Source organism: Oncorhynchus masou, chromosome 3 (genome assembly GCF_036934945.1).
Source record: "Oncorhynchus masou masou isolate Uvic2021 chromosome 3, UVic_Omas_1.1, whole genome shotgun sequence".
Classification (NCBI taxonomy): Eukaryota; Metazoa; Chordata; class Actinopteri; order Salmoniformes; family Salmonidae; genus Oncorhynchus; species Oncorhynchus masou.
In genome coordinates, this window is record NC_088214.1 from 17565014 (window position 1) to 17588449 (window position 23436).

General features: G+C 41.7%; 1 protein-coding gene across 2 annotated transcripts; it reads right to left on the reverse strand.

The window, feature by feature from the left end:
• Positions 1-458: 458 nt before the first annotated feature.
• LOC135511602 (uncharacterized) lies at positions 459-21798 on the reverse strand. Of its 2 annotated transcripts, none has more exons than XM_064933098.1 (16): positions 21554-21798; positions 18030-18107; positions 17860-17923; positions 17668-17721; positions 15995-16060; positions 15559-15639; positions 15421-15480; positions 6922-7002; positions 6753-6806; positions 6543-6659; positions 5898-5957; positions 5658-5714; positions 4919-4993; positions 4701-4740; positions 4557-4608; positions 459-4356 (listed from the first exon to the last, which is right to left on the reverse strand). In XM_064933098.1, exons 4-16 carry the CDS (start codon positions 17701-17703, stop codon positions 3477-3479), a joined length of 1659 nt encoding a protein of 552 aa, XP_064789170.1. In that variant the 5' UTR covers positions 17704-17721; positions 17860-17923; positions 18030-18107; positions 21554-21798; the 3' UTR covers positions 459-3476. The 2 variants fall into 2 exon arrangements, with proteins under 2 accessions (XP_064789170.1, XP_064789163.1); XM_064933091.1 differs by having other exon boundaries at positions 4701-4743.
• Between the last annotated feature and the right edge of the window lie 1638 nt (positions 21799-23436).

Genomic DNA, 23436 nt, shown 5'->3' on the forward strand with positions numbered 1-23436 from the left:
CACTGGGAATGTGATGAAAGAAATAAAAGCTGAAATACATAATTCTCTACTATTATGCTGACAGTTAACATTCTTAAAATAAAGTGGTGATCCTAACGGACCTAAGATGGTGAATTGTTACGAGGATTAATTGTCAGGAATTGTGAGAAACTGAGTTTCAATGTATTTGGCTTAGCTGTATGTAAACTTCCGACTTCAACCATACATGTCCCCTTTCCCTGCAGCCACTAAATCAAAGGCTTATCTTTTTTACAATCTTTGCCTTTCAAGTCCAACACACAGAGATATACACACTGCCTTCCACCTTGCTACAGAAAACATTGCTATAGAGGACAATTTGATAAATGAGCTTGGCCACTTGTTGAACAAATACAGTATCTAAGGCATGACACAGCAGCAGAGGCAGAACGAGGGAAATGTCTGCAACCCTGTTTCTTAAAATTAAACAGATTCAACTGTATAATACGTAAGTTTATTAGCAACTTATTACATTTCATATATACTACATTGCAAAACAAAAATTGTTACTAAAATTGACCAATGAAAAATAATCTCTGACCCTGCCCTTTGTAAGAGGCATCTCCAGTTTGTCAGTGAGTAAAAGAGAAAGATCACTTATCCAGCATCAGTACCACAGACAAGTGAAGGAGACAGGGGAGACACAGGGAGTGAATTGCATAGCAGCTGAGACCTTTCCAATCTAAGACAGGAAAATAGAATAATCCTAAAGTGAGACCTCATTTATATACGACTTACTATAAATGAGTAAGGCACTACTCAGTAATAGAACATTCATTCCTAACCTAAAATAAAAGTTTGACTTAAATTAGACTTAATTAAATAAACATTAGACTTAATTAAAAACCTGAATGTTTCAATATAAATTAATATTCCCCCGGACAGACCTACAAATGAAGCAATGCAATAAGCAATGTTTTCTTTGGAATAAAATCGTGAACAAAACCCCATACCCCACAGTGCCTTCGGAAAGTATTCAGACCCCTTGACTTTTTCCAAATTGTTACGTTACAGCCTTATTCTAAAATTGATTCAATAAAACAAATTCCTCAGAAATCTACACAGAATACCCCATAATGACAAAGTGAAAACAGGTTTATACATTTTTGCTAATTTCTTAAAAACAAAAATCAAATACCTTGTTTACATAAGTATTCAGACCCTTTGCTATGAGAATCGAAATTAAGCTCAGGTGAATGGTGTTTCCATTGATCATACTTGACATGTTTCTACAACTTGGAGAACACCGGTGTTAAATTCAATTGATTTGACAGAATTTGGAAAGGCACACACCTGCCTATATAAAGGTCCCACCATAGACGGTGCATGTCAGAGCAAAAACCAAGCCACGAGGTCGAAGGAATTGTCCGTAGAGCTCCGAGACAGGATTGTGTTGAGGCACAGATCTGGTGAAGGATACCAAAAATATTCTGCAGCATTGAAGGTCCCCAAGAAATCAAATTGTATTGTTCACATACACATATTTAGCAGATGTTATGGCAGGTGTAGCGAAAGTGCTTTCTAAACAGTTGCCTCCATCTTTCTTAAATGGAACCACCAAGACTCTTCCTACAGCTGGCTGCCCTGCCAAATGGAGCAATCGGGGGAGAAGGACCTTGGTCAGGGAGGTGACCAAGAACCCGATGGTCACTCCGACAGTGCTCTAGAGTTCCTCTGTGGAGATAGGAGAACCTTCCAGAAGGACAACCATCTCTGCAGCACTCCACCAAATCAGGCTTTTATGGAAGAGTGGCCAGATGGAAGCCACCACTCAGTAAAAGGCACATGACAGCCCGCTTGTATTTTGCCTAAAGGCACCTAAAGACTCTCAGACTATGAGAAACAAGATTCTCTGGTCTGATGAAACCAAGATTGAACATTTTGGCCTGAATGCCAAGCATCACGTCTGGAAGACACCTGGCACCATACCTACGGTGAAGCATGGTGGTGGCAGCATCATGCTGTGGGAATGTTTTTCAGCAGCGGGACTGGGAGACTAGTCAGGATCAAGGCAAAGATGTATGGCGCAAAGTACAGAGAGATCCTTAATGAAACACTGTTCCAGAACACTCAGAACCTCAGACTGGGGCAAAGGTTCACCTTCCAACAGGACAATGACCCTAAGCACACAGCCAAGACAACGCAGGATTGGCTTCGGGACAAGTCTTTGAATGTCCTTGAGTGGCCCCGCCAGAGCTCGGACTTGAACTCGATCGAACGTCTCTGGAGAGACCTAAAATAGCTGTGCAGCCATGCTCCCCATCCAACCTGACAGAGCTTGAGAGGATCTGCAACTCCCCAAATACAGGTGTGCCAAGCTTGTAGCGTCACACCCAAGAAGACTCAAGGCTGTAATTGCTGCTGAAGGTGCTTCAACAAAGCACTGAGTAAAGGGTCTGAATACTTGCAATGTTTAATATTTTTAATAAATTAGCTAAATGTTCTAAAAACCTTTTTTTGCTTTGTCATTGTGGGGTATTGTGTGTAGATTAAGGGGAAAAAACAAATCAATTTTAGAATAAGGCTGTAATGTAACAAAATGTGGAAAAAGTAAAGTGGTCTGAATACTTTCTGAAGGCACTGTATGCTTAAACAAATCAAAATACATTTAAACACTTTTTTGGTTACTACATGATCCCATGTGTGTTATTTCATAGTTTTGTGGTATTCACCATTATTCTACAATAAAAAATAAATAAAAACCCTTGAATGAGTAGGTGTGTCCAAACCTTTGACTGGTACTGTATGTATAGTACCATAGGTATGTACAAAGATTGTGTGTGTGTGTGTGTGTTTGTGTATCAATCAAAAATCGAAACCATCAAAATATTTCCCTGAACTTTAAATATTACATTTAGCTTTTTACATTAGTCTGTATTAGAAAATATAGACACAACAATCCCTTCCATAATGTGTATGAGAATGTATTTGTAATATTTAAAAAACAAACATATTTCCATAATTTTCTTCTGTGAACTGTTTCCTGCCCCCATGAACAAACTGATTTAACTTTCAACCCTTACTTTTCATAAAGTCCTGTAGATAATATTGTCGAGACAGACAATGCGCACAACTACAATACAACTCTTTGGGGCAAGACAAGGGAAAATGTGGTCATGAGCTTGTCATACAATATACTATTTTGCTAGATATTACAGAGGTAAGTTTTAGTAACAGTTCTTAACCCAAGCCAGCGATGACTGGAGATATCATCTGGTTCTATTTTTGCAGTCTAAAAAAATGTTTCAGGCATGGGTGCTTGTGCTATGAAAGAGAGACTGGGGAATCAGAGCCTCAACGTTGTTACTAGTAGTGTTAATGCTGACAGGATGCGTCGTTGTAGAGATGGGTTGGAAATACAGTTTAGGATTTTTCTGGTCTTATGGCTGTTATCTGAAGTATTGCTGTTATCAACATTGCTTTTGTTGATAGAGGTTTAATAGTTGTCAATATCGTCATCAAAGATCTGTTTTTTTGCTGTAATTGGTATTATCTGTGTTTTGGGTGTTGGTCTCATTGGTGTTGCCTGGATCTGAGGACTGCAGCTCAACCCGTATGCCATTGAGCTCCACCAGTCCATCATGCAGCTGGGTCGCCACCTCCCTGATCTTGGCTGCAAACTCTGACTTGGCTCCCTTCTTCAGCTCCTTGGAGTCCTTAGCCACAAAGTAGATGTCCATGCCCACAAAGAGGCCGGTGAGCACTCCGGTGGCCATGCTGGCAATCTGGACAGCTCTGGCAGCGGTGCTGCCCGCCACGTTGGCTATCTGCACCACACGCATCATCTCATTGGCGTTGATGAGGATGGCCTTCCCGGCCATGGCACCGTCCTCATAGATGTTGTTGAGGCCCGGGAAGTCGCGGTTGTACGCATGCTTCTTCATCTTCAGCAGGTCGAACCTGCGCAGACTCTCAATCCCCTGCTTGATGAACAGCATGCACTTGTTGATGTCGGTTATCTTCTCCTGGTAGTCCGTCACGATGGCCTCCACCTTCTTGCGGTCCATGGAGTTGTTGACCGTGTTGGAGATTCCGGCTCCAGCCGTGGTGAGGCCGCCCGCCGTGGCCACGCCCAGCCCCACCGCCGTGACAATCAGAGAGGTTCCGAAGGTGACGGGGGCCAGGGCGAGGCCTACAATGGTACATACGCCTCCTACCGCGCTGGTGGAACCACCAGTGATTTGGGCGATCTTAGTCTTCTTGTTGAAACAGTCGAGGGCGTCTGCAATGCTGTTAAGGTCAATGACGTGCTGCCACAGGCTCTCTGCACGCTCTGAGAACAGCTTGTTGAACACACGGATACCTTTCTGCACCTTCTCAGCTGTCACTGCAAATACCCTGGAAAACAAGTTCAGATGAATTAGTATTATCCATGCTTACTTACTATAGTATGGTTTACCCATTTACCAGCTTTATAACATGGCTGTTCTATACAGGTGCACGAACATACATTTACATTACATTTAAGTCATTTGGCAGACGCTCTTATCCAGAGCGACTTACAAATTGAGTAACACCCAACATAAGGAATCACTTACTTGGCCTCCTCTTTCTCAGTCATGTCATGCTCTTGAGGCATGTCTTCCCACTCTACAGCAAAAGAGAAAGGGCTTCATTTGGATCAAGTTTAAGGAATACCCCTACGCCAGTACTGTGTGTATGTGTGCATGTTTCGGACTCACGCTCCACTGTGCTCCACCACTCCATCAGGCCATCCATATTCTGCTGAGACACACATTTTCCTAAATCAGCTTCAGAAAGTCGTACTTTTCAATCAAAAATCTATTTAAAATCAAATGCACAACTCCATGGCAGTTAGAGGAAACCAAGAGTGAAAAGTAGATCTGTGGGTATTTAAGAGCACAGATTGATATTATTAACATTGTTTACAGAAACCAACCTGCTGCTCTGGCTCCGCTGGATTAATACGGAATACCTCCAATTGGTCGAATAATGATTTATTTCCACCTTTGTTCTGAGAGGGCAGGGGTGATAAATGACATGCTGTTATGTATACATTCTACACACTAAAGAAAAGTAGAACATTTCTTGGCAAACCAATGTTTTTGCTGCCAGTGTAGCAACCAAGATATAGAGACAATTAATCAGAGATCAGATTCACAGGCCAGAACTGAGAAAATACATGGTCAGTTTCAGATTTCAAGTTGCGATTTTGGATTTCAGTTCCTTTCTCTGCTGTTTTGCAGAAGTGGAGCATCTAAAATCTTCCAGGGTTCAAAGAAAGAGGAAGCAGGGGAACAAGTTTAGGCAAATATCAATCTAATCAATTCACAATGCAAAGTAAGGGGTGAGGTGGTGTGGCTGGGTGTTTGGTAGGTAGAGATAAAAATAACAGAAGATTTTTTAAAAATTAAAAAAATCTTAGTTGGGAGTCAAAGAATACCGTGTGGGAAAATCCTTCCAGTGACCAAGAAAAAAAAGAGCTAGTCATCTAATAGACCTCATGTGACAGCCATTTTGCAATCCTGGGCCACTTTACAGTCTGTTAGCTGTGGCAGTCAAGCAATCGCATACACAAACAAAACCTCAGGAGTGATGGTTGTACAGTAGATATCCATTAAAACAGCACGGGTATCTGGCAGAACAGTGTTAGTAGGAGTGTCAGGGTGCAGAGCTACCTCTGTTGAGTCACTGACTGAAACTCCCTGCTGGGGTTCACGCTTCTTGGTTTTACCCTGAAACAGACAATAATCAAATATAACAACTTTTACACTAGAGGACTATAACAGTTATCCCACAACAGAACCATAATATGCATATTGTAAACAATAGTTAACACCTGGAGGAAGGGAACTACAATGTACACAATGGGAGATAAACAGATGTGTGTGCATGAAAATAGGAGGTTTGATCGTTACCTTGCCTCCAGCACCGCGTGGCATGAAAGGATTGTGTCTCGTGGGTTCTCGCATCTTGGCCTAAGAACAATAGAATGCAAATCAATACATTAACGCAAAGGGCAAGTAAAGGGAAGTGTTAATTTGGTTCACCTAGTGGTTAGAGCGTTGGACTAGTAACCGAAAGTTTGCAAGTTCAAATCCCTGAGCTGACAAGGTACAAATCTGTTGTTCTGCCCCTGAACAAGGCAGTTAAACCCACTGTTCCTAGGCCATCATTGAAAATAAGAATGTTCTTAACTGACTTGCCTAGTTAAATAAAAGGTCAAATAAAATAAAAAACATTTAAAAAAAACTCAGTGTCTGTTAGAAACATAGTGAGAAAATCTGGAAAACACCAGCATTTAATCATGGAACAATCTTAACTGATTTGAAGTGAAACCCTGATATTTGCATGAACATAGCAAGGATAGAGTACTGTGCCCGTATTCCTAAAGAGTATCAGAGTATGAGTGCTTATCTAGGATCAGGACCCCACCTGTCAATATAATCATTACGGTCTAAAAGCCCAAACTAATCCTAGATCAGCGCTCCTACTCCGAGAAGCTTTGTGGATACAGGTCGAGGTCTAGGGGGATGTAGAATATAAGATGAAAACAAACTTACTGATGTGCTATCTGTAAGTTTAACCATGGCCTCTTCTTCATCCTTGTCCTCTCCCTCCTCTTTTACCACCGGGAAGAGAGATTCACCCTCTTTAAGGCATTCATCATCACATTGGTCCTAGAAAATAAATTACAGATAAGGAGTGTGCATGTGTGTGTGTGTGTGTGTGTGTGTGTGTGTGTGTGTGTGAGCGTATGTGCATGCACTTACCAGATTGTCTTTTTTTGTACTTTGCTGACCACGTCTGGCTGGTCTGTTTATCTCCTGGAAACATAAGACAAAATCCTCCTATATGAGCCACCATGACACAGGATAACTGATAGATACAGATAATTTAGATATGATTATAAATCCTGACCAGTCAATCATCCAAGCCTACCTCTTCTGTGGGTCTAGGAGGAACCACTGGCGTTTCAGCAGTTTTCCCTTTCCTCTCACTCTGTATCATATTACGGTTTGCCTGAAATAGTCAGAAGGACGAATATAGTCACCATCTGAATTGTGCATTAATTAAACAGAGATGCCGGTACACTACATATACAGAGGGGTCAGAAATGATTGACATCCTTGATAAAGATGTGCAGTAATAACTGTATAAAATAAACAATTCAAATACTGAGCTATATTGTATGCTCCATTATATTTTATACTAAAACAATTGCTCAGACAAAGACTTTGTTAACAAGTAATACTTGTTTTTTCTCAAAAAGGGTAGGGGTCAAAATTGACACCCCTAAATAATCTTAGAATTGAAGTGTCAAAAGTTTAGCATTTGGTCCTAGAATGCAATGACAACATCAAGCTTGGATGCATTTGCAGTTTATTTTAGTTGGGTTTCAGATTTAGTGCCCAATATAAATTAATGGTATATATTGTAGTGTGTGTCATTGGAGTCATTTTTTATTGTAAATAAAAATATAATATGTTTCTAAATACATTAATGTGAATTAGGGATGACCCCAATTAGTCAACGGGTCGATTGTTTGGTCGATAGGTTGTTGGTCGACCAAGATTCTTTTGTCAAGCAGTAGCGCATATATACACACACAAACATATACACTGCTCAAAAAAATAAAAGGAACACTAAAATAACACATCCTAGATCTGAATGAATTAAATATTCTTATTTTCTTTACATAGTTGAATGTGCTGACAACAAAATTACACAAATTATCAATGGAAATCAAATTTATCAACCCATGGAGGTCTGGATTTGGAGTCACACTCAAAATTAAAGTGGCAAACCACACTACAGGCTGATCCAACTTTGATGTAATGTCCTTAAAACAAGTCCAAATGAGGCTCAGTAGTGTGTGTGGCCTCCACGTGCCTGTATGACCTCCCTACAACGCCTGGGCATGCTCCTGATGAGGTGGCGGATGGTCTCCTGAGGGATCTCCTCCCAGACCTGGACTAAAGCATCTGCCAACTCCTGGACAGTCTGTGGTGCAACGTGGCGTTGGTGGATGGAGCGAGACATGATGTCCCAGATGTGCTCAATTGGATTCAGGTCTGGGGAACGGGCGGGCCAGTCCATAGCGTCAATGCCTTCCTCTTGCAGGAACTACTGACACACTCCAGCCACATGAGGTCTAGCATTGTCTTGCATTAGGAGGAACCCAGGGCCAACCGCACCAGCATATGGTCTCACAAGGGGTCTGAGGATTTCATCTCGGTACCTAATGGCAGTCAGGCTACCTCTGGCGAGCACATGGAGGGCTGTGCGGGCCCCCAAAGAAATGACACCCCACACCATGACTGACCAACCGCCAAACCGGTCATGCTGGAGGGTGTTGCAGGCAGCAGAACATTCTAAACGGCGTCTCCAGACTCTGTCACATCTGTCACATGTGCTCATTGTGAACCTGCTTTCATCTGTGAAGAGCACAGGGCGCCAGTGGCGAATTTGCCAATCTTGGTGTTCTCTGGCAAATGCCAAACGTCCTGCACGGTGTTGGTCTGTAAGCACAACCCCCACCTGTGGACGTCGGGCCCTCATACCACCCTCATGGAGTCTGTTTCTGACCGTTTGAGCAGACACATGCACATTTGTGGCCTGCTGGAGGTCATTTTGCAGTGCTCTGGCAGTGCTCCTCCTGCTCCTCCTTGCACAAAGGCGGAGGTAGCGGTCCTGCTGCTGGGTTGTTGCACTCCTACGGCCTCCTCCACGTCTCCTGATGTACTGGCCTGTCTCCTGGTAGCGCCTTCATATTCTGGACACTACACTGACAGACACAGCGAACCTTGCCACAGCTCGCATTGATGTGCCATCCTGGATGAACTGCACTACCTGAGCCACTTGTGTGGGTTGTAGACTCCGTCTCATGAAACCACTAGAGTGAAAGCACCACCAGCATTCAAAAGTGACCAAAACATCAGCCAGGAAGAATAGCAACTGAGAAGTGGTCTGTGGTCACCACCTGTAGAACCACTCCTTTATTGGGGGTGTCTTGCTAATTGCCTATAATTTCCACCTGTTGTCTATTACATTTGCACAACAGCATGTGAAATGTATTGTTCACAGAAGTGTGATTGACTTGGAGTTACATTGTATTGTTTAAGTTTTCCCTTTATTTTTTTGAGCAGTGTATATACATACACATACGTACAGTGGGGCAAAAAAGTATTTAGTCAGCCACCAATTGTGCAAGTTCTCCCACTTAAAAAGATGAGAGGCCTGTAATTTTCATCATAGGTACACTTCAACTATGAGAGACAAAATGAGAGAGAAAATCCAGAAAAATCACATTGTAGGATTTTTAATGAATTTATTTGCAAATTATGGTGGAAAATAAGTATTTGGTCAATAACAAAAGTTTATATCAATACTTTGTTATATACCCTTTGTTGGCAATGACAGAGGTCAAACTCTAAGTCTTCACAAGGTTTTTACACACTGTTGCTGGTATTTTGGGTCATTCCTCCAAGCAGATCTCCTCTAGAGCAGTGATGTTTTGGGGCTGTTGCTGGGCAACACAGACTTTCAACTCCCTCCAAAGATTTTCTATGGGGTTGAGATCTGGAGACAGGCTAGGCCACTCCAGGACCTTGAAATGCTTCTTACGAAGCCACTCCTTCATTGCCCGGGCGGTGTGTATGGGATCATTGTCATGCTGAAAGACCCAGCCACGTTTCATCTCCAATGCCCTTGCTGATGGAAGGAGGTTTTCACTCAAAATCTCACGATACATGGCCCCATTCATTCTTTCCTTTACACGGATCAGTCGTCCCTGTCCCTTTGCAGAAAAACAGCCCCAAAGCATGATGTTTCCACCCCCATGCTTCACAGTAGGTATGGTGTTCTTTGGATGCAACTCAGCATTCTTTGTCCTCCAAACGACGAGTTGAGTTTTTACCAAAAAGTTATATTTTGGTTTCATCTGACCATATGACATTCTCCCAATCTTCTTCTGGATCATCCAAATGCTCTCTAGCAAACTTCAAACGGGCCTGGACATGTACTGGCTTAAGCAAGGGACACGTCTGGCACTGCAGGATTTGAGTCCCTGGCGGCGTAGTGTGTTACTGATGGTAGGCTTTGTTACTTTGGTCCCAGCTCTCTGCAGGTCGTTCACTAGATCCCCCCCATGTGGTTCTGGGATTTTTGCTCACCGTTCTTGTGATCATTTTGACCCCACGGGGTGAGATCTTGCGTGGAGCCCCAGATCGAGGGAGAGTATCAGTGGTCTTGTATGTCTTCCATTTCCTAATATTTGCTCCCACAGTTGACTTCTTCAAACCAAGCTGCTTACCTATTGCAGATTCAGTCTTCCCAGCCTGGTGCAGGTCTACAATTTTGTTTCTGGTGTCCTTTGACAGCTCTTTGGTCTTGGCCATAGTGGAGTTTGGAGTGTGACTGAGGTTGTGGACAGGTGTCTTTTATACTGATAACAAGTTCAAACAGGTGCCATTAATACAGGTAACGAGTGGAGGACAGAGGAGCCTCTTATTAAAGGAGAATTTACAGGTCTGTGAGAAACAGAAATCTTGCTTGTTTGTAGGTGACCAAATCCTTATTTTCCACCATAATTTGCAAATAAATTCATTAAAAATCCTACAATGTGATTTTTCTGGATTTTCTCTCTCATTTTGTCTCTCATAGTTGAAGTGTACCTATGATTAAAATTACAGGCCTCTCTCATCGTTTTAAGTGGGAGACCTTGCACAATTGGTGGCTGACTAAATACTTTTTATGCCCCACTGTATGTACATATACACACACCAAAAAGAAGAAAGAAAAGAAATGTCCCTTTTTCAGGACAATGTCATTCAAAGATACTTCGTAAAAATCCAAATAACTTCACAGATCTTCATTGTAAAGGGTTTAAGCCCTGTTTCCTATGCTTGAACCATAAACATGAACATGCACCAATGGAACAGTCATTAAGACACTAACAGTTTACAGACAGTAGGCAATTAAAGTCACAGTTATGAAAATTTATGACACTAAAAGAGGCTCATCCTAAGATGACCCTCTAGCATGACAATGCCACCAGCCATACTGCTCGTTCTGTGTATGATTTCCTGCAAGATAGGAATATCAGTGTTCTGCCATGGCCAGCGAAAAGCCCGGATCTCAATCCCATTGTGGCGAAACATCTCGCGGCAAGAACTGGCAAATCTGGTGTAGTCCATGAGGAGGAGATGCACTGCAGTACTTCATGCAGCTGGTGGCCACACCAGATACTGACTGTTAATTTGATTTTGACCACCCCTTTGCTCAGGGACACATTATTCCATTTCTGTTAGTTACATGTCTGTGGAACTTGTTCAGTTTGTGTCTCAGTTGTTGAATCTTATGTTCATACAAATATTTATACATGTTAAGTTTGCTGAAAATAAAACAGTTGACGGTGAGAGGAGGTTTCTTTTTTTGCTGACACACACACACACACACAGTTGGAGTCATTAAAACTCATTTTTCAACCACTCCAAACATCTCTTGTTGACAAACAATAGATTTGGCAAGTCAGTTAGGATATCTACTTTGTGCATGACAAGTCATTTTTCCAAACATTGTTTACAGACAGATTATTTCACTGTATCAATTCCAGTGGGTCAGAAGTTTACATACACCAAGTTGACTGTGCCTTTAAACAGCTTGGGCAATTCCAGAAAATGAGGTCATGGCTTTAGAAGCTTCTGATAGGCTAATTGACATCATTTGAGTCAATTGGAGGTGTACCTGTGGATGTATTTCAATGCCTACCTTCAAACTCAGTGCCTCTTTGCTTGACATCATGGGAAAATCTAAAGAAATCAGCCAAGACCTCAGAAATAATTGTAGACCTCCACAAGTCTGGTTCATCCTTGGGAGCAATTTCCCAACACCAGAAGGTACCACGTTCATCTGTACAAAAAATAGTACGCAAGTATAAACACCATGGGAACACACAGCTGTCATACCACTCAGGAAGGAGACGCGTTCTATCTCCTAGATATGAATGTAATTTGGCGCGAAAAGTGCAAATCAATCCCAGAACAGCAAAGGACCTTGTGAAGATGCTGAAAGTAACAGGTACAGATGTATCTATATCCACAGTAAGACGAGTCCTATATCGACATAACCTGAAAGGCCACTCAGCAAGGAAGAAGCCACTGCTCCAAAACCACCATTAAAAAGACAGACTACGGTTTGCAACTGCACATGGGAACAAAGATCGTACTTTTTGGAGAAATGTCCTCTGGTCTGATGAAACAAAAATAGAACTGTTTGGTCATAATGACCATCGTTATGTTTGGAGGAAAAAGGGGGAGGCTTGCAAGCCAAAGAATATCATCCCAACCGTGAAGCACGGGGGTGGCAGCATCATGTTGTGGGGGTCCTTTTGCTGCAGTAGGGACTGGTGCACTTCACAAAATAGATGGCATCACGAGGAAAGAAAATGATGTTGATATATTGAAGCAACATCTCAAGACAGTCAGGAAGTTAAAGCTTGGTCGCAAATGGGTCTTCCAAATGGACAACGACCCCAAGCATACTTCCAAAGTTGTGGCAAAACGGCTTAAGGACAACAGAGTCAAGGTATTGAGTGGCCATCACAAAGCCCTGACTTCAATCCTATAGAACATTTGTGCGCAGAACTGAAAAAGCATGTGCGAGCAAGGAGGCTTACAAACTTGACTCAGTTACACCAGCTCTGTCAGGAGGAACTTATTGTGGGAAGCTTGTGGAAGCCTACACCGGAACATTTGACCCAAGTTAAACAATTGAAAGGCAATGCTATGAAATACTAATTGAGTGTATGTAAACTTCTGACCCACTGGGAATGTGGTGAAAGAAATAAAAGCTGAAATAAGTCATTCTCTCTACTATTATTCTGACATTTCACATTCTTAAAATAAAGTGATCCTAACTGACCTAGGAGTGTGCAAAGCTGTCATCAATGCAAAGGGTGACTACTTTGAAGAATCTCAAATATAAAATATGTAGATTTGTTTAACACTTTTGTTTACTACATGATTCCATATGTATTATTTCATAGTTTTGATGTCTTCACTATTATTCTACAATATAGAAAATAGTAAAAACAATGAAAAACCATTGACTGGTACTGTACGTATTCAGACACTTTGCCTATGAGACTCGAACTTGAGCTCAGGTGCATCCTGTTTCCATTGATCATGCTTGGGATGTTTCTACAACTTGGTGTCCACCTGTGGTAAATTCAATTGATTGGACATCATTTGGAAAGGCACAACCTGTCTAAATAAAAGGTCCCACCATTGACAGTTCATGTCAGAGCAAAAACCAAGCCATGAGGTCGAAGGAATTGTCTGTAGAGCTCAGAGAGAGGATTTTGTCGAGGCACAGATCTGGGGAAGGGTATCAAAAAATGTCTACAGCACTGACGGTCACCAAAAACACAGTTTCCGCCATCTTTCTTAAATGGAAGAAGTTTGGAACCACAGAGACTCTATCTAGAGTTGGCTACCTGGTCAAACTGAGCAATCAGGGGAGAAGAGCCTTGGTCAGGGAGGTGACCAAGAACTCAATGGTCACTGACAGAGTTCGAGTTCTTCTGTGGAGACGGGAGGTCCTTCCAGAAGGACAACCATCCCTGCAGCACTCCACCATTCAGGCCTTTATGGTAGTGGCCAGACAGAAGCCACTCCTCAGTAAAATGCACATGACAATCCGCTTAGAGTTTGACTACCCTTAGAAGTAGGCCTGTAGGCTACCTGGCCTGCTCGCAAATGTAGGAATAGGAATGTGCCCATTTGGGGATCTGATAGTATTTCTGATTGGCTGTAGAGCTTCTCAAAGTAATGTTTTCTTCACCTAAATAGCAAGAAAACAAAGTATGTTTTTACATCCATTGAGAATGACAATAGTTCAATGTATTTTTAAAAATCTTTCCAGCTCTCTCCCTTTCGATAACCACTCAGCGTGAAAGGAAAAATGTCATGCTCCGATCCAGTGGAAACGTCATCAAACAGACCTATCTGATAACTTATCAGTGCTTGACTTAGACAAATAGGTTCCGGTTCTCATTTTTGGTGCTGGTACTGTTTAAGTACAGGAGCTCCACAATACTTTAGAGATAATATTCTATAAGAGGAACAGAAGCTCAAGCAGTTAGCATTTGAGGTGTCGGTACTCAGCTCTAGTGAGCTGCTGCCCAAGTCAAGCACTGCTTCATATCCCTTGTGTAAATAGCCTACAGCTGTGTCTGTCCTGAGCTCACTGGCACAGAAACTGAGCGCCCAGAATATTTTATTCAATGTTGCAAGTTCGTTAGGCAAGCATTGGGCCAGACCAAAGTTAATACAATGTTTCAAGTTGGTTGCAGACAGGCCCATGCATAGCCAATGTGATGTCTAGGTTGTTGTTGTTTTTTTAAATCAGAATATTTTCTACTTGCAGGCTGCAATGTTTTTATTTGTTGTCTTTATGTAGGCATGTTTTTTTTTTACATAGTTGGCAATGGCAATAGGAGTCACTTTAGGTTTTTATAATATTTATTCAAATTTGGATAGAATTTTGATTTAATCACATGACAATTTTTTTATTTTTTTATTTTACCTTTATTTAACCAGGCAAGTCAGTTAAGAACAAATTCTTATTTTCAATGACGGCCTGGGAACAGTGGGTTAACTGCCTGTTCAAGGGCAGAACGACAGATTTGTACCTTGTCAGCTCGGGGGTTTGAACTCGCAACCTTCTGGTTACTAGTCCAACGCTCTAACCACTAGGCTACCTTACCCTGAAGACGTTATTATAAAACAAAAAACTGTTCCACAAAAATGTGCTTATGAATACCACAACTGGCACACAGATAGGTATAAATAGTAAGATAAATTGGCATGCCACATGAGAAAGGTTGCCGACTCCTCATTTAGCCTATTACCGGCAACTTCAGGAGAGTAATGGCAGAATCTGCAAAAGCCAGCAGGAGAGGGATGAGAATGGTTAGGGTCAAATGTATGTTTTACTTCAGCTTATCTAGCTAGATCTCTGGCTCCCGAGTCATTTGTGTTTTATTTAATTAAAAAAGCATTAGACAAGCTCAATGCATATAGATGATTTTATTAAAACACAGAGTGTCTATATAGGGGAAAAAACTCATAAAAATAAAAAAAATTGGCGAATCGAACAGATGACTTTCAGGCGACTAAGTATTTATTTTTTGGTCCGGGACAGCCCTAATGTGGATGCTTCAATGATTATGGATAATCCTGAATGAATCGTAAATAATTATTAGTGAATAGCTATAAGAGGATCAAAGATCATACCCCCAATACATGCTAACCTCCCCATGTTAATGGTGAGAGGTTAGCAAGTCTTGGAAGTATGATCTTTGACCCTCAAATTAAATTCAGACCCCACTATAGATATCACACATCCAAAAATGTACATGACTGGTGTAAACCATACCTGATTGTCGTTCGTCTCACTCTTCTTCAGTCTGTCATGTAAGGCTGTATCCTTCAGCTCCTGTGGAGAGGTGACAGACAACCTCAGTAGAGATATATAAAACATTTGACATACGGTAAGGAGGAGCAGTTTGCCTACCTCTTCAGTGGGTCTGGGAGGAACTGCCGGCTGTGTTTCAGTTCTCTCCTTCCCCTCTCTCCGGATCAGATTGCTTTTGACCTGACAAGGACACTCACAGTCAATCACTGTTCTGTTCCTGTGACTTTGTGGGAGTTAGAGAAGCAAAGGCTGGTGGGAACTTTAGGAAAAGGTGGATTCAAGAAAGAGAGGGAACTTTCAAAAGAGAGAAGCAACTTTGATTGTGTGTATGGTCTTGATCTTCTATCCTTCCCACAAGGATAGTAAAACAAAGAACATTTCCAATGTCCCCACAATCAAAGGCTATTTTCAGTTATGTTTAGAATTATGGTTAGTGGTTAGGTTTAGGGTAAATAAGATTTGGAATGGAAATCAATTTTAGGTCTCCGCTAGGATAGTAGAACAAGTGTGTGTGGTATAAATGCAACAAACTCACAATTTTTTGTTTTTCCTCTTCCTGCCTCTCCTTGTCCCCGAGTAACTTTGCATCTTCATTGTCCTTCTGAACAAGGAAAGACATTGTTATTTTAAAGGGATCATCCTTCTCACCATATTGATTAACATCTCTGCAGCATCACCACTTGCACTGAACTCAAAACCACCAACACAAACCGCCACTATCACGACTTTGAAAACATCACGCCATCATAATTCTAACAAACATTTCACAAAAATCATCATTAATACAAGCACCACCACCAACAGTTAAATTCATTGTAATATTTACTGTAGTTAAAGAGCAGAATGGATTCATTTTTGATATGGCTCCATTGGTAATTCTGACAGAAATTACATGCAATACGACTTGAATTACATAATGAAACAGGAACAATAACAGATGTACAGGGCCGTGCATAGGAATGTCTGTGGCTGGGAAGCTTTTCAGTGGTGGCAGGTGGCTCTTCAACATCTGATCCTGGTTCCTTATATACAGTGCCTTCAGAAAGTATTCATAACCCTTGACGACTTACTCCACATTTTGTTGTGTTACAGCCTGAATTCAAAATGGATTAAAATAAATATTTTTTTATATACACACACACAAAAACGCATCATGACAAAGTGAAAACATGTTTTTAGAAATGTTAGCTAATTTATTGAAAATGAAAAAGAAATATAATTTACATAAGTATTCATACCCCTGAGTAAATACATGTTAGAGTCACCTTTGGCAGTGATTACAGCTGTGAATCTTTCTGGGTAAGTCTCTAAGAGCCTTGCACACCTGGATTGTACAATATTTGCCCGTTATTCTTTTCAAAGTTCTTCAAGTTCTGTTAAATTGATTGATTATTGCTAGACAATCATTAAAGTTGTGCCATAGTTTTTCAAGCAGATTGATTTCAAAACTAACTCTGCCACTCAAACATTCACTGTCTTCTTGGTAAGCAACTCCACTGTAGATTTGGCCTTGTGTTTTAGGTTATTATCCTGCTGAAAAGTAAATGCATCTCCCAGTGTCTGGTGGAAAGCAGACAACCAGGTTTCCTCTAGGATTTTGCCTGTGCTTAGCTCCATTCCATTTATTTGTTTATCCTGAAAAACTCCCCTGCCCTTAACGATTACAAGCATACCAGTAACATGATGCAGCCACCATTATGCTTGAAAATATGGAGAGCGGTACTCAGTAATGTATTGTATTTAATTTGCCCCAAACATAAGACTTCGTATTCAGGACAAAAAGTTAGTTGACACATTTTTGTGACAACCAGATGCATATCTGTATCCCCAGTCATGTGAAATCTATGGATTAGGGCCTAATTTATTTAAATGGACTAATTTCCTTATATAAACTGTAACTCAGTAAAATCATAGAAATTGTTGCATGTTGCATTTATATTTTGTTCAGTATGTTTGTTCTCGGGCTGTAGATGTTGCCACCATATTCAACTCAAACTATCAGTCTCAAGCATCGTTATAAATGTAATTACTCTATCTTCATAGTTCAAACTGTCATATGATAGTGAAAGAAAATAAGCACAACCTATGGAAAAACCACATGAATTTCATGCGAAATCATGTGATTTTCTACAAGTGAAATCTATTTTTTTCTGGAGGGATCTTATTAGTGTAATCTCATTGGCTAGTACAACAGCTATGATGTCTTACTTTGGCAGTTGATTTAAAAGGATTCAGCTTGTTCATGGCTCCAACCAGTTTGTTCTGACAGATAAAGACATAAAAAAGAAATTAAAAGCTGCTTATTATTTGCTGGGGGTGTTATATGAAGCGATCCAAATGCAACCTAGCTGCATGCAAAACAAATTGGAGGCAAGTTGCATTGTGTAACAACAGCCTCACCTTTGAGGTCTTGTCTGAGAGACTGTCACTGCTGGCTGACAGATCACTGTGTAGATAGGTTATCCTGAAACAAAGAAAGGGACACATGTTTTACAGTTAAGTACATTCTGAGTTGAGATTCCATATTGATGAATAAAGAGTACAGCAACAAATTAGACCAAAATGCTTACCTATTTGGTTTTAGAGTGATTTTCAGAAGAGGTGAGATTCTCCTTAGATCCTGATGTGTTTTCAGCCTTCTACTTTTCCTGCAATTAAAGATGCCATCAATATCATTAAAAAAAGTATAAATATTGATAGCACTATCACCTGCACAGGTCCTGAGCATTCTGCTGGTGTAGAGGATCCCAGTGAATTTTCCTTGTTTTTCCTGGTAAATAGTGTGTGTGTGTGTGTGTGTGTGTGTGTGTGTGTGTGTGTGTGTGAGAAATATACATTGTGTCACATAACAGCACTGCCCTCTTTCTACACTAGGCTGCTCATTGTGGATTAATTCAGAGGATTTAGAAAAATACACAGAAGTATTGGTCAATGGTTATGGTTCTTGTATTAAAGAAAACCTATTGTAGCGAATTTGGGGGTAGCCCAAACCGGGTCTCGAGCCCGGATCCGGCGATTGTCAAGCCAACACCTTAACCGTTATGCCAAGAGGTCTTGACGAGATTGCTAGGTGTTGGGTTGTTCACTACATTATACTCTCTTCCTTTGGGAAAGAATGTCGCCGCGTTTCAATACTATACCAAGTCCCTCGTGTGCACGCCTCTCTGATGGCCTAACGGGCACCCTCCCACTTCCGACACCAGTGTAGTGAATTCGCAGGGTAGCCCCGACCAGGACTCGAACCCAGGTCCAGCAACAATTAACCCCTTGAAGAGGTCGCTAGGTGTTGGGTTGTTCATATCAATATGTAGCCCACTCAGTTTCACCATAATTTAACTCTCTCTCTCAAAAAAAACCTGCCCACGGTTGGCTCAGTGTGAACTACAATTCCGACGCTAAGTTTTATCGTTTAGAAAAACGCGGAAATCATAGCTTGCAAAGCGGTTTTCGAAATATATGATGATATGCCCCTTATCTTTCACATTCACACCTACTGTAGCAGTTTTGCACAGATCCATATGCTCTGTGTGCCTCCAGTTGATGAACTACACTCCCTCCCCACTTACAGTGCATTCAGAAAGTATTCAGACCCCTTGACATTATCCACATTTTGTTACAGCCTTATTTTTAAATTATTTTAATTGTTTTCCTCAATCTACACACACTACCCCATTAACAACAAAGCGGAAGAAGTTTTTAAAATTGTTTTGCAAATGTATTACAAATAAACAGAAATACCTTAAGTATTCAGACCCTTTGCTATGAGACTCAAAATTGAGCTCAGGTGCATCTGGTTTCAATTGATTATGCTTGAAATGTTTGGAGTCCACCTGGGGTAAATTCAATTGATAAGACATTATTTGGAAAGGAACACACCTGTCTATATAAAAGGTCCCACAATTGACAGTGCATGTCAGAGAAAAAAACCAAGCCATGAGGCTGAAGGAATTGTCCGTAGGGGCTCCGAGACAGGATTGTGTTGAAGCACAAATCTGGCGAAAGGTATCAAAAGAAATCTGCAGCATTGAAAGTCCCCACAGTGGCCTCCATCATTATTAAATGGAAGAAGTTTGGAATCACCAAAACTCTTCCTAGAGCTAGCCGCCGGCCAAACTGAGCAATCGGGGGAGAAGGGCCTTGGTCGGGGAGGTGACCAAGAACCCAATGGTCACTCTGACAGAGTTCCAGAATTCCTCTGTGGAGATGTGAGAATTTTCCAGAAGGACAATCATCTCTGCAGCACCAATCAGGCATCTATGTTAGTGGTCAGATGGAAGCCACTCCTCAGTAAAAAAAAAGGCACATGACTGTCCACTTGGAGTTTGCCAAAAGGCACCTAAAGGACTCTCAGACCATGAGAAACAAGATTATCAGGTCTGATGAAATCAAGATTGAACTCTTTGGCCTGAATGCCAAGCGTCACATCTGGAGGAAACCTGGCACCATCCCTACAGTGTAGCATGGTAGTGGCAGCATCATGCGGTGGGGATGTTTTTCAGGGGCAGGGACTGGGAGACTAGTCAGGATCAAGGGGAAGATGAACAGATTAAAGTTTAAAAAAATAATAATAATTAAAAGACTACTCCAGAGCGCTTAGGACCTCAGACTGGGGCAAAAGTTCACCTTCCATCAGGAGAACAACTTTAAGGAAACAGCCAAGAGAATGCAGGAGTGGCTTCGGGACATGTCTTGGAATGTCCTTGAGAGGCCCAGCCAGAGCCCGGACTTGAATCTGATCGAACATGTCTGGAGTGACCTGAAAATAGCTGTGCAGCGACAGTACCCATTCAAGCTGATACAGATTGAGAGGATCTGCAGAGAAGAATGGGAAGCTCCCCAAATACAGGTGTGCCAAGCTTGTAGCGTCATACCTAGGAAGAATCGAGGCTGTAATCGCTGCCAAAGATGCTTCAACAAAGTACTGAGTACCTATGAACACCTATGTAAATGTGATTTCAGTTTTTTTACGTTTTCTAGAAACCTATTTTTTGTCATTATGGGGTATTGTGTGTAGATTGATGATAAATAAAAACTTTAATCCATTTTAGAATAAGGCAAGGGGTCTGAATACTTTCCGAACGCACTGTATGCTTACACACGGATGTTCCGAGCACGCTAGATGGCTGCCTCGGTTTTCCGTTAACACGCGTAGCAACATGGAGATATGGCTGTGCGGAAACCCTAAATGTTGTCGTAATATACACTCTTTTTCCGATATGAAAAATAAATTCCTTATGTTTCCAAAACCGTACCGTAATTTGCGTTACCTTTTAGAGAAGGCCTCGGGGCTCGAAAAGTAGATGATTCAAATCAAACGATTTAGGATGGAGTTGAGAAGCAACTACTGAAGCTCCGACATAACAATTTTTTTTTTTTTTAAAGAAACAACTGGTTTCAGCACCCATAGAATATCCCCCAATGACGGAAGACAGGGTGGACTACCTGTGCTAATTAGCTATCTGCGTCTCTGAACACCTGTGCGTAAACGGAAGACTGTCGACACTGAAAAATACTGACGGCTGTAAATTTTTTTAAACAATGTATTGTTTTGTGTAGCTGTACCTGCCATGATTATTATAATTTGTAAAATATTATGTGTTTAGTACAAGGAAAATTGTAAACCCAAGTGGGCTGGGCACTGGTAGGTGTATGACGCTTAATAAAATCATATAAATAAACCGTGTGTATTTTGCGTTTGTGAAATGGTTTTAATGTGCTAGGAAAGTCGAGGGATTTATGTTCATAGAACCGTAAGGCAATTGAGAATCGATTCATGTTTAGATTGAGTATTTGGCTTCCAGAGGCATTTCGCCTATAAACGGGACATTTAATGTCCTTTGATGATAAGGAGTAACTTTAGGCTTCTTTAGTGCATTATTGGGCTATGATGGGCTAACCATGACTTCTCCCTCACACTCCAAATCCACAATGGCATCGCCCTTTCCGATCCTGTCAACACAAATGTTAACTATCTCTATTATACAGGAGCAATTTATGGTAAGTTTAAAAATGTACACCATTGTTGCGGACACCACAGATCAAAACATCACTTAAACGTATAATCAAAACCGTTTCAACATGATTCGACGCTTACCATTACAACTGCCTACTGGTTGTTTGTCTGTGATCTTCAAGCAATAAACGCGTTGAAAGCCTTTTTCGATCGTAAAAGAAGTTGCTGTGGTTGCTGAAATGTAGGCTGTGCTGAATAGTTGTTCTTCGGTTTATTAGACTAGCAGTTGGCTTGATTCATTACCAGTTGTTGAACTTTTCTTTCTAGGTTGTAACACTAGCTAAAGTGTGTTACGTCACATATGTAATAATAACTATGTTCGCTTCCATTACTTCTTCTTTAAGGTTTATTGGCAGAGTACACCCAAAATGTGTATTGCTGCCACCTAATGTGCGGGATGAAAGCAAAAAGATCCCAAAAATGGGAACATTCTTGGGTTGGGGGAAATATCCATACAAACTACCAACAAAAACACACAAAAAATGGGTGACATCTTCCATTGCCAATACCCCTTGGATATCTTCCGCTGTGAACTTCTGAAGTACTAGATACTTTTCAGCTGCAGCCACAATGATGTCCAACTTCTTCGCAATTTGTGCCATACAGTAAAGAACAGTTGCAATGAATGCTCCAAAATCCACCTTTTTAACCCACAGCGTATCCGTTTCTCTTGTTTGACACAAAAGCGACCTTGTCTACAGTCCAAACAGGTTGTTCTCCCCCCCCACTCTCGTACTAGCCAGTTTCCCTCTGGGGAATCCTTGTCGCAACCAGATGCGGTTTGATTGCCATTTTTAAGTGGAGGTCCAATTCACCAACGTTACCCCCTTGGCCCTCAATTTAGCTCGAGGGAGCAGGTAAAGAACTTTGATCACTTGTGGGGTTGATCTGACACACTTTTTTTTGTGTAATTTTTATTAATAACAAATCAATACATAAAGCACATGAGGGAACACAAGCATACATAGATTACAAACAATAGACAATCGAGCTAGGGGGTACAATATCACATTACAATTACACAAGGACCTTAAGGGACATGCATATACTTACAAATCTAACAGCTTTTTTTGTTAGTAGAGCATTTAACCGTCTTAAAATACATTACATTTACATTACATTTAAGTCATTTAGCAGACGCTCTTATCCAGAGCGACTTACAAATTGGTGAATTCTCCTTCTGACATCAGTGGAACAGCCACTTTACAATAGTGCATCTAAATCATTTAAGGGGGGGTGAGAAGGATTGCTTTATCCTATCCTAGGTATTCCTTGAAGAGGTGGGGTTTCAGGTGTCTCCGGAAGGTGGTGATTGACTCTGCTGTCCTGGCGTCGTGAGGGAGTTTGTTCCACCATTGGGGGCCAGAGCAGCGAACAGTTTTGACTGGGCTGAGCGGGAACTGTACTTCCTCAGTGGTAGGGAGGCGAGCAGGCCAGAGGTGGATGAACGCAGTGCCCTTGCTTGGGTGTAGGGCCTGATCAGAGCCTGGAGGTACTGCGGTGCCGTTCCCCTCACAGCTCCGTAGGCAAGCACCATGGTCTTGTAGCGGATGCGAGCTTCAACTGGAAGCCAGTGGAGAGAGCGGAGGAGCGGGGTGACGTGAGAGAACTTGGGAAGGTTGAACACCAGACGGGCTGCGGCGTTCTGGATGAGTTGTAGGGGTTTAATGGCACAGGCAGGGAGCCCAGCCAACAGCGAGTTGCAGTAATCCAGACGGGAGATGACAAGTGCCTGGATTAGGACCTGCGCCGCTTCCTGTGTGAGGCAGGGCGTACTCTGCGGATGTTGTAGAGCATGAACCTACAGGAACGGGCCACCGCCTTGATGTTAGTTGAGAACGACAGGGTGTTGTCCAGGATCACGCCAAGGTTCTTAGCGCTCTGGGAGGAGGAAACAATGGAGTTGTCAACCGTGATGGCGAGATCATGGAACGGGCAGTCCTTCCCCGGGAGGAAGAGCAGCT